This window comes from Panthera leo, chromosome B1 (assembly GCF_018350215.1).
Source record: "Panthera leo isolate Ple1 chromosome B1, P.leo_Ple1_pat1.1, whole genome shotgun sequence".
Classification (NCBI taxonomy): Eukaryota; Metazoa; Chordata; class Mammalia; order Carnivora; family Felidae; genus Panthera; species Panthera leo.
Window position 1 is genome coordinate 53,381,410 of NC_056682.1, and position 11,069 is coordinate 53,392,478.

Here is an 11,069-nt window from a genome sequence, read left to right on the forward strand (position 1 = left end):
TCTTTCTACCTATGTCTACATCTATATTTATATCCATATGTAGTGATATAAAGATTGAAAGGCACTGCCTTTGCCAGGGTGAGAGTTAATGAGGCAACCATGACATGAGCAACATTCAGGACATTTCCCATGTCCAGACTCCCTTTAGTTTACCCTACTGGTAGTAGCTAATAATAGAGGACTCACAAAGGAGAAATGTGATTTGCAGTTTCCTATTCCCTATGTGAGAAAGCAGAAGACACACACACCCTATCTGTGGACAGTGCCTTTGCTCTGCAACCACAGAATAGTTCCATAAAACACTAACTGATATAATTGCCTAAAATAATGGAAAGTAAAAACGTGCCGGTAATTAGTATATTTTGCTTATTGTTCGATGGCTAACCTTTGTGATCCCAAATGATAAAAAGTCTCAGGAAGTTTCTGTCAGTGACCTGTGATACAAGCTGTAACATTTCTCCTGCCAGGGAATTAAAACTTAACAAACGGGGAATTTCATTTGGGATTGGGTTTCTTTCTAGAAATCATAGCTTTTTGGTTTCTCATTGCAGGTGGATCATTCACTTCTCCTTGATTAGGTTGACGTGGATCATTCTGCTATTTACTGGGTGCGGTTGTAACATTTTGATCTTCTTTCTTAATGTTTTTTCCCCTTCTTATAAAAGACAAAATTAACAAAGAACAGAATAAAACCAAAGAAGGTATCAACCAAAATAAGAGTGGGTTAGTCTTCTTTTGCTGTTTCTCCTGTGACCGATGGGACTCTTTTCTTATTGGGGGTGGGCCACTGTCTACACTACCTCCACTGCCTTTTATCCGGCAGTCAGGAGGGTCCCACTCATAGCTGCAATGACAGTGATGTCTATTGTTACAGACTCCGTTCATATTGCAGGTCTCAGGTGAGCAATTAGTTTTCAAATGTGCCAAAGGGATGCATTTCCTTTGGACACAGATATGTTCTTCACCGCACTCTGTACCATCTTTTATTTCACCAAGATCAGGCAAGGGCATCCCCAAATGGAAGTCAGTACCCCAGCAGATGCTATCATTGATGTGAAGCCAATGCAGAGTAGAATGGTCTCTCAGAGTGGGAATTTCTGCCACATTCTTACACTGAACCCTCCCACACAGGGTATCTGAGTTATTACATTTTATAAATTGATCATTCTTGAGACCACAGTTGCCAAAACGGTCACCTCGGACGTTCACTGTACTATAGCAAATCTGACTCGCACTCTTGGCATTTGGGCCAAAAAGTTGGCTACACTGTTCATCACGAGTATTGCACCTCTTTTCATAGCAGTAGCCACCACCTGTGCATTCGGCTCCATCTTGCATATACACATCTTCTGGACACTGATAGGATGTCCCATCGCACCACTCGGGAAGGTCACATTCATTTTCCCGTTCTCTACACACGTCACCTGATGGCATGATCTTGCAGTCTTTGCAACAAAGCCCAGAAGCACAAGTAGCCCCAGGACTCAGAGTACAGTCTAACTGACAACATGGATCTTTTGTACACAGATTTAAGGAGCCGCAGTCACAGTCTTCTCCATCTTCAACCACACTGTTCCCACAGCGTGTATACCGGAAGATTCTCTTTGGCGTTCGTGGATGCAAGATACATCTTGATCCCGCCGAGGTGTGCCAATATCTAGCATAACTGCAGTTGCTGAATTTAGTTGCCTGAGACTGGGTTGCATACATTATGCACACATCGTCTGCACATTTACATGTTTTCTCATCATGCCACATACCCAGAGAATGACCGAGCTCATGTGACACAACAAATGCAAAAACACCCAAATTGTCACTTGTGAAAGCATCCACTGCACAATTAGTATTGTAGTTACATATTGATCCAACATAAGATATGCCAAGAGCACCATATCCTTTTTTTACAAAAACATGCGCAATGTCATGGGGGACACGGGCATTAAAGCTTTCTTTCTTCCAGGCGCAAAATAAATCCAAGAGTGTGTCCATGTTCCTTATTTCAACAGGGTTTCCTCCATTCCAGACCTCCATTCCAACTAAACTCACATCAATATTTAGTGCTTGATAGAAGGTATTTACGTTATTCATAGTAGTAATTACTTCCAGCTCCACAGTTGTGACATTGTATCTGCGATAAGCATACCGATTGTAGTCCACCACCACTGCCATTTCAACAAATCTCTTGTGGGTCCCCAGACTTTCATACCCACGTTGCAGCAAAATAGAATTATTGCTCTCTTGTGACTTCACTTGCCGTGCTATTTTTTCATCTGTTAATCCACACCTCATGGGTGGGAATTGTTTCTCCTCACCGTACATCTTATATACCAGGTGTTCAAATGTGGTAGAAAGCTTTTTGGGTAAAATTTCATAAACAATGTGATTTGTCTGCATTATTCCTTGTAAGCCCCCAAAACAGGTACTCAGAGACACCAAGGAATCCGGATCCCCTTCCACATAACCACGATAATAACAGTCTTTCTGGATAAATGGCTGGTCTTCAAGAAGAGCCCCCTGGTCTGTATAGGTGAACACTGGGAAATTTTTGGACAGCAAAAGCTTCTTTACCTTCATATGGAAAACATGTCGCTGGCCTCCAAAATGCAGTTGGTAAGAGATCCAGCCTGGAGGCTTCTTGACATTGCTAGGGTTTGTTACCCTCAAAGGAATCACCACTTCTGGGGGCCCATGGCAATAGGAGTGTTCAACATGGGACCATCCAAAAAGGAGCAGAAACACTCTTATGTACCATGACCTCAGAAACACACGTACCATGACCTCACCCACAGCTATTATGGAGACACCATACTCAGCCATTGGTGAGACCAAAACAGAGTGGATCAGGAAGCATCACTATTCTGTCTCCTCCCTCTGAGCTGGAAGTATGCTGATAAATAAAGTGCTGATATTTAAAGATCTGTCTTCTAGGAGTCACACCATCAGAGCAGCAGCACTAAAAGAAAAAAATACAAAGAAGGGCAGATATAGGAGTGGAACATATGAGCAAGTCAAGGTGAAGGATGAAAGGAAGGGTATGGGGTAAAGTGGGTCAGTGTTTGCCTCATGACTCAGTATACTGCATTGCATTAAATAAATCATGGTAAGGCAGAATGAGACTACGTGTACAAAGCAATGGTGATTGGCTACAGGTTGACTCTAAGAATCTAGATAAAGGACACATATGGATTTGTTATATTGCTCTGTAAATATATGAATATGTATCAACATTTTCACAATAAATATATAAAATATAAGAGTATTAATGGAAATGTGAACACCTATCATATTTTAATGTAGCAGTCTCAATTTACACATATGGGGTGGATATGGATATCATGATATAGGTCTTCCTTTCACTTTCAAATGATAAATTATTTAGTCACATTACTCAGGAGAGATATAAAAATTACTCATGTATTTTATTATTTTTTCTCATGGTCTGTAAATATGCTTCCATGAAAGAAATTATTGATTATCCTAGCTCCTTCCTGCATTCCCTTTTTCATCTAAGCCAGTGAAACTGCAAGAATCAAGGCATCAATATTGGCATCAAATTCTGAGTTTACAAGATTTCAAGGTAACCATGTCTTGGGTTTGACAGTAAAATGTATTTATTTCATAAATAAAAATACATATGCATATTTTGCATGAAAAGTAGAAACAAAATAAATAATGGTGCGACACACTCAGGAAATATACATGTACATATATGTTGAGATAGTAATGGTCTGGAGATATTAATGGTCTCAAATTTGGAAGCAGTGTTTGGGACAAAACTACACATTAGAAATTTGTAAAATTTCAATATTTTGTATATGCATTGCTTATTTTTATTACCCAATGAGAATATCCACTGTCTTTATGAAATCATTAAAGTAATAAGAATGCTTAAAGTAATGACACCAAGAACTCTCGGTCTAGTTGAAAAACCAGGAAAGTGAAGTCGGCTATGAGGGATCTAATATAAACTGATCAAACCACCTCCCATAGTAGATAACATAAAAATTAAGGGCACCTGGGTGACTCAGTCAGTTAAGTGTCCGACTTTTGTTCAGGTCATGATCTCACGGTTCGTGAGTTTGAGCCCAGCGTTGGGCTATGTGCTGACAACTCAGAGCCTGGAGCCTGTTTTGGATTCTGTGTCGCCCTTTTTCTCTACTCCTCCCTCACCTGCACTCTGCCTCTCTCTCTCTCAAAAATAAATAAACATTAAAAATTTGTTTAAAAAAGATGCATGATTGAGGACCTAGCATCTGCAAGTCCCTGTACCTATTTTTGCTTAATCATTAAAAAAAAAAATCTTGAGGCTATGTTCCCTTGACCTCTTTTTTGTAGAATCATTGTGTCATGTATGGAATCTTCTTTTCATGAAAAGCAAAAATCTCTTGACTTTCACTTCTTCATGGAAATATCCTTATTCCTACTTCATTTTACTAAAGGTACCAATCAACAATTCAAAGCAAGGCATAGAGGAAGATTTACATTCTCAGTATTCCTGTATGGCATACAGAACAGATGACAGAGTCAAATTTGCACTGATTACCAATGCCACTTACAAAACACTAAAGTGGTAGCCATCTCATTGGACCACTATTTAGCTTTTTTTCTTACTCAAACACCAACACCCAAATCAATGCTACACAAACCTCAAGCAATTGGGTGTCTGATTTATTAATGTGTTATTCACCAATAATTTTACCCACATCTGGGGTTTAGTGAGCATATGGGCAACCTATATAATACCTAGTTTATTTTAGCTTTGCTACTTATTTTCAACAATATTTAGCCATTGGCTTATAGCTAAATATTATTTCTTAGTATCATCTGTATCTTATTATCAAACTCTAACTGTAACCCTAACCATAACCCTAATCCTAACCCTTATTATAACCCTCCATTGTCCTGACTCTTACATGTTAAATAGTTAACCACAACTTTTATTCTTATTCAAAACTTGATTCTCAAATTTATGCAGAAAAATCACTTTTTTTTCATTCTCCCCACTTTTTACGTTCCCTTAATTTTACCTTGTATATCTATAGCCTGGCTCTAGACTCCATTAATACAACCACTGTGGTCTAAAATCTTCAGCTCCAACTAGGTTAATCCTTTTTCCCTGATTTTGCTACTCCCATAGAAACATCTCAAAACTCCTGGGAAAAGAAATCACAGAGTATCTTCACCTTCACCTGAAAATCCCTTGTCTTTGTTTTCACAAGTAGTTATTATTGAGTTCCAGTTATGGTAGTTTAAACAGTAAAATCCAGAATTCAACATTTCTTACACGTCTAATACAGGATTTGATATTTTTCTTAGTCTTTGCTTTCTTCTTGCAGATAGCAGCCAGGAAATTTATTTCAGGCTAAATACTATCTTCATCATTAATAAGATCTGAATTCCTAGAGTAGTTTGGTATTTCTCTAGGACTAATGGGGAGCAATATTTCACAAAATGCCAAGAAACCACAAAAAGGAAAGTAAAATTCCTAAATTAAACCTTTGAGGACAATACCTCTAAATTGTGAGTAAAATCTTAATATACTGATTTGACTTTTGAGTCTCTTGATATATATTTTGTAATTATAATGGAGTATCAATTGTTGTGATGGAAAATAATTAAGAATAACAGAGTGCTGTTGAGAGTGAAACTAATCAATAAAAATTAGTCAAAATTTATTTCTAATTCCAAGAGTATGTGAGCCAGACGGCATTTATCCTCATAACATTATTTTATGCAATGATTCAAGAGACACATTTCCTAAGAGAATATAACATTTTCATTCATAATGTGGTATAATGCCATAATCAAACAGAAACTTCTAAGTAGATAGTCATACATCATCTTTTATAAGTTCTTTTTTTCTCTCCTGCGAGCGTCATCAAGCTCATCAATCTATCTACCCTAATTACCACCTCCCTTTCTCACTCTTATAGCTTTATTTTTCCAAAGTATGAGCAACAACCCACTAAAAACACAATTTTGTTTACTCAACCAAGTAAAATAGACCAGAATAAGACATAATCCAGGTAACATATCCTCCTTAAGAATAAAAAATGGCAAAGAATTATGGTGTGTGTATGTATGTATGTGTTAATACTAATGTTTCTCTCCTCTACAGCTAAATTCTTGAAAGACTTACCAGCAGTAGAATTAATGGTTCCCATTATCTTTGCTAGCTAGAGCCCTATCCTGGTTTGTACTACCTCTCTTTATGCACAAAGACTTTGATCTAAAACCTTACATAAAAAGAGAACTAACAATCCACTCCCTTTCATCTCTCATTTGATTGTGTTCTAGATTTAACTACTTAGCAACAAGACTTTCTCAATTCTGAAGACCGTGGCAACTGGACAAAAGTTCTCCCACTCTGGAAGAATCACCTGCATCAAGCTTTATCTCTAATTACCCTTCACTATGAGTAAATATTACTGTAATTTTTTTTATCCCTATCCTATGTGCTCCCTGAACACAGCGGAGACACTTTACCTTTGGTATTTTTGTTCATACTATTGCCCTGGTCCAAGATTATTTTCTTAACACTGAACCATATTATGGAATACTTGAATTATTTCAGGTTCCAGAAAGAAGTTTGACCCTATTTAAATCATTTTACAAGGATTCAAATATCAGTAATCATCTATAACTTTCTTTGTTAGATTAATGAATAACTTAGAGATATTTCATATCTATAAATAAATATGCTTCATCTATTAGGGAATATAGTTGGCAAAAAATGGAAAAACAAAATTTAAGAGAAGAGAGATTAATTAAATATAGTGTGGGTGGTAAAGTCAGCATCATGGTGGCATAAGATGTTCCTCATTTATCTCTCCCTCTTTTTTTAAACAATGAATTAGACATCCATACATAAACAAGAGTGCCGTAGCACCTGGGAGGGATCCAAGAGAACTTCTTCCTATCTGTGCATCAGAAAATAAATAAACAAGACCTTAGTAAGAATGGATCCAAGGGAGTTAGCAAACCTGCCCCACTTCCACTTGCTTTGGTCAAGGAAAAAACCTGGAAAGTGCTGTCCTGCAAGGAAACACACAGGTGACATAAAATGGATAGAACTCCATCCTGCCATAGTGGAGATTTCAACATGCCATTGGAATAGAATAGAATAGAAATGAGTTTGGAAGCAGTGGACAGAGAGGAACTCTACTGGAGCTTACTGCCTCCCCAGGTGACACTGCATGGAACTAAGCCCTCTGTTAGTGGCGGCACAGATGTTTCTCACACTGATAGTGGAAAGACGTGATTTCCCCTAGGAGGAGTTGGAAAGCAGTGGGTGATCTTCAGGTTAATCTAGTTGTGGGGGTTGAAACTGAAGGAACCTGTCTCTTTCCAGAAGACACTGATTTCTGAGAAGTTACCTTCATGATTGAGGGCAAAGAAAAGAAAAAAAAAACAGACAATAATTTCAAAGGTCATGAAAGGAACACAGTTTCTGCTGTAAATTTAGGACTTCAGCATGAAGTCTGCCCCACAAGCTACTGGGAATAGCCTGCCGGAGGATATCATCAGCCTGTAGGCACCCACAAAACTCTGCTAAGCTCCCACTTCACCCCACTGTGCAGCATCTGCCTTGCGTGTGCTCCTGCTATGGCAGTGAGATCAAGGAAGTTCATAAATAAAGGAAATATACCATTACAAAAGATATCAATTATTCTCTAACAACTGATCCTAAAGACATGGTATACAGCGATATAGCTCATAAAGAACTGAAAAGAGCTGTATTGAAGAAACTATAAACTACAAAAAAAAAAATCAGAAAGCCTAATCAATGAGATTAAGAAAGAGATAAATGAATAAATGAGTTCTTTAGAAAAAAAGAGAGAAACCATGAAAAAGAACCAAAAATCATCTTGAACTGAAGAATTCAATGATTGGATGAAGAATACAATACAGAGCATCTGTAGTAGAGTAGAGCAGAAGAAAGACAGAATAAATGACTTAACAGGTAAGAATTTTGAAATAGCACAGTAGCAAGAGAACAAAGAGAAAAAAACAGAAATGAGCAAAGAAAGCTTACATTACTTGTGAGACTCAATCAAAAGGGCAAACCTCCAAACTTTTGTGGTTCCAGAGGGAGAACAGAGGGAGAAGGGGTAGAAATTTTAGTTAAAATAATAGTAGCTAAAATCTTCCCATGCCTGGGGATACTTGGAACCAAAGTTCAGGAAGCTAATAGATCACTCTATTACCTCAGTGAGAAAAGACATTTTCAAGGACACATTATAATGAAACTATCAAAATCAAAGTTAAAAAGTTCTAAGGTAGCCAGGGAAAAAGCGGTGCAACTAAGAAAGGAACCCTATTAAGCCATCAGTGGATTTCTCAGCAGAAACCCTACAAGCCAGGAGAAAGTAGAATGTCATATTCAAAGTGTTAAATGATAGAAATTTCCAGTCAGGAATACTATGTCAAACATAGTTTTTCTTCAGATTTGTGAGAGAAATAAAGACTTTTCCAGACAAACAAAAGCTAGGGGAGTTCATCATCACTAGATCTGCCTTGCAAGTAGTATTTCAAAGAGAGTTCTCTAAACTGAAATGAAAAAAAACTCTAATCAGTGAGATGAAAGCATACAAAAGTATGTAACACAATGGTAAAGCTGAAACATATATAGGAAGATTTAGAAAACTCCAATTACATAAATAGGATGGTGTATTAACCACTTAACAATAGTATAACAAATAAGAGAAACAAGTATTAAGAATAGCTGCTATAATTTGTAATGAATACACAGCATGAAAAATGGTAGGGGCACCTGGGTGGCTCAGTTGGTTAAGTGCCTGACTCTTGATTTCAGCTCAGGTCATGATCTCGGTTCAGCTCTCAGCTCATGATCTCATGGTTGTGAGATTGAGCCCTGTGTGGGGCTCTGCACTGGGTATGAAGCTTACTTAAGATTCTCTTCTTCTGCCCCTACCCTCTGACCCCCCCCCCCCACTCGCTCTCTCAAAAAAGGATAAATGGTGACATCAAAAATATCAAAAGGGAGGAATAAAATTGTGGTGTCTTTATAGGCAAATGAAGGTAACTTGCTATCAGCATAAAATATACTGTTTTATATATGTTATTTTTTTGTAAGCCTCACAGTAACCTCAAAGCAAAACCTAGAGTAGATTCACGAAACATTAAAAAAGTAGGGTGGAAGGATGGGACACCAGGGTGGTGCAGTTAAGTATCTATCTGACTCTTGATTTCAACTCAGGTCATGGTCTTGTGGTTTGTGAGTTTGAGCCCTGCATGGGGCTCTGTGCTGACAGAGCAGAGCCTGCTTCAGATTCTCTCTCTCCCTCTCTCTTTGCCCCTCCTTGCTCCTGCTTTCTCTCTATCTCAAAATAAATGAGTAAATTAAAAAAAAATATATTTAAGAAAGGGCCAGGGGGATGCCAGCATGGTACAACATTAATTTACAAATATAGGAAGAAACAGAGGGGAAAAGAAACAATTGAAATAGAAAACAGACAAAAAGCAACAACTAAAATGGCTATGTAGTAAATCTTTACGTATCAATAATCCTAAATCTAAATGGACTGAATTCAGTAATTAAAAGGCACAATTTGGCTGGTTGGAGAAAGAGGAGGAATGGGGGTGAGAAGGGAGGAAGAGGAGTAGAAGGGGGAAGGAGGAGGACAGGGAGGAGAGTAAGAAGGATGAGGAGGAGGAAGACCCAACTATATGCAGCCTACAAGACATTGATTTTATTTTAAAGAGACACATAAGTTCAAAGTAAGAAGATGGAAGAAGAGACTTTATATAAGTGCAGACCATAAGAAAGAAAAGGTAGATTTATTTATATCAGACAAAATAAACTTTAGTCAAAAGTAGTGACTAGAAACCTAACAGCAAGTTAGAAAATAGTGTTTTTTCTTAGCTCGGGCTGCTACAACATATTATGTAGAAGGGGTGACTTCAGCTATAGATATTTATTGATCATTATTCTGGAACCTGGAAAGTCCTACCCAAGGTGCCAGTTGATTTGATTCTTTGGTGATGGATCTCTTTCCAGCTTGCAGGAGGGCCACCTTCTGGTTATATCTTCACATTGTGGAGAGGGATAGCTCTGGTATGTTCTCATCTTACAAGAGTCACTAATCCTAACATGGAAGCTCCCTACTTGTGATCTTACCTAAACCTAATAACTTTCCAAAGCCCCACCTTCTAATCCCATCACATAGGAATTCAGAGCTTCAACATACAAATTTTGTGGGGGAGGCACAAACATTTGGTACACACCAGTTTACTGAAAGGAGAGTGGTCAACAAAGAGGCCAACTGAAATAAAAGGGAAATATTTTGATTGCTGCTGGTCTACATCAGGCAACATTTTCTTTCATCTGTAGAGTTTTGGGATGATGCAGTCTCCTCAAAGTCATCTAGTTCTGGACATATTTCAACGTGCCTCTGCATAAGCTCTGCAGTGACACAAGATTTTCTGGTATTATGATTATAACCGTAATTACTTGAAGAAGCGTGAATGGATTAGTGTCTGTCCTGGAGTCTGAAACAGTATTCATGTTTAACAGTATCTGAAATAATAATTTGAGACACAGTTTTATGCCTGGTATTTTTTGGCATCACTTCTGGTTTTACAGTTGCATATAATATAGAGCTGTATCCCTTAATGTATGTCCCTTTTGGACACAGAACCAATTCCCTTGGATGTATGGCTATGGGCAAATATACTAGTTTCCTGAAAGTATCTGACAAAATCAGAATATATGAAGGTAGAATATGTAGCAAGACAAAAATTTGAGTCTCTTTGCAAGAATTCCATAGAGCAAGCATTGTGGAGATTTTGAAGCATTGGATGCCTTTTTATTAGAAATAAAAATAGATCTTTAGGCCAAGGATGAGTTAGCATTTTTTTTTAATATTCTGAATATAAAATATCCATGTCCTTTCTTATCTTCCTAGAACTATCTAAAATGAAGTAGACCTGGAAGTGTTTATCTAGTGAGAGTATTTTATATGTTCCTTTAAATATATTGACTATAAAATGAAATTTGTTTTAATCTCCAGGGAGTATTAAAGATAGTCTTCTGTTGGAAAAATACA

The 11,069-nt window shown here is 37.6% G+C and overlaps 1 protein-coding gene across 1 annotated transcript; it reads right to left on the minus strand.

Moving 5' to 3' along the window:
- Positions 1 to 343: 343 nt before the first annotated feature.
- On the minus strand, positions 344 to 6,269 carry LOC122217691 (disintegrin and metalloproteinase domain-containing protein 20-like). The gene is made up of 2 exons (XM_042935045.1): positions 6,140 to 6,269; positions 344 to 2,953 (listed from the first exon to the last, which is right to left on the minus strand). The coding sequence occupies exon 2, from the start codon at positions 2,815 to 2,817 to the stop codon at positions 598 to 600; it is 2,220 nt and encodes a 739-aa protein (XP_042790979.1). The 5' UTR covers positions 2,818 to 2,953; positions 6,140 to 6,269; the 3' UTR covers positions 344 to 597.
- Between the last annotated feature and the right edge of the window lie 4,800 nt (positions 6,270 to 11,069).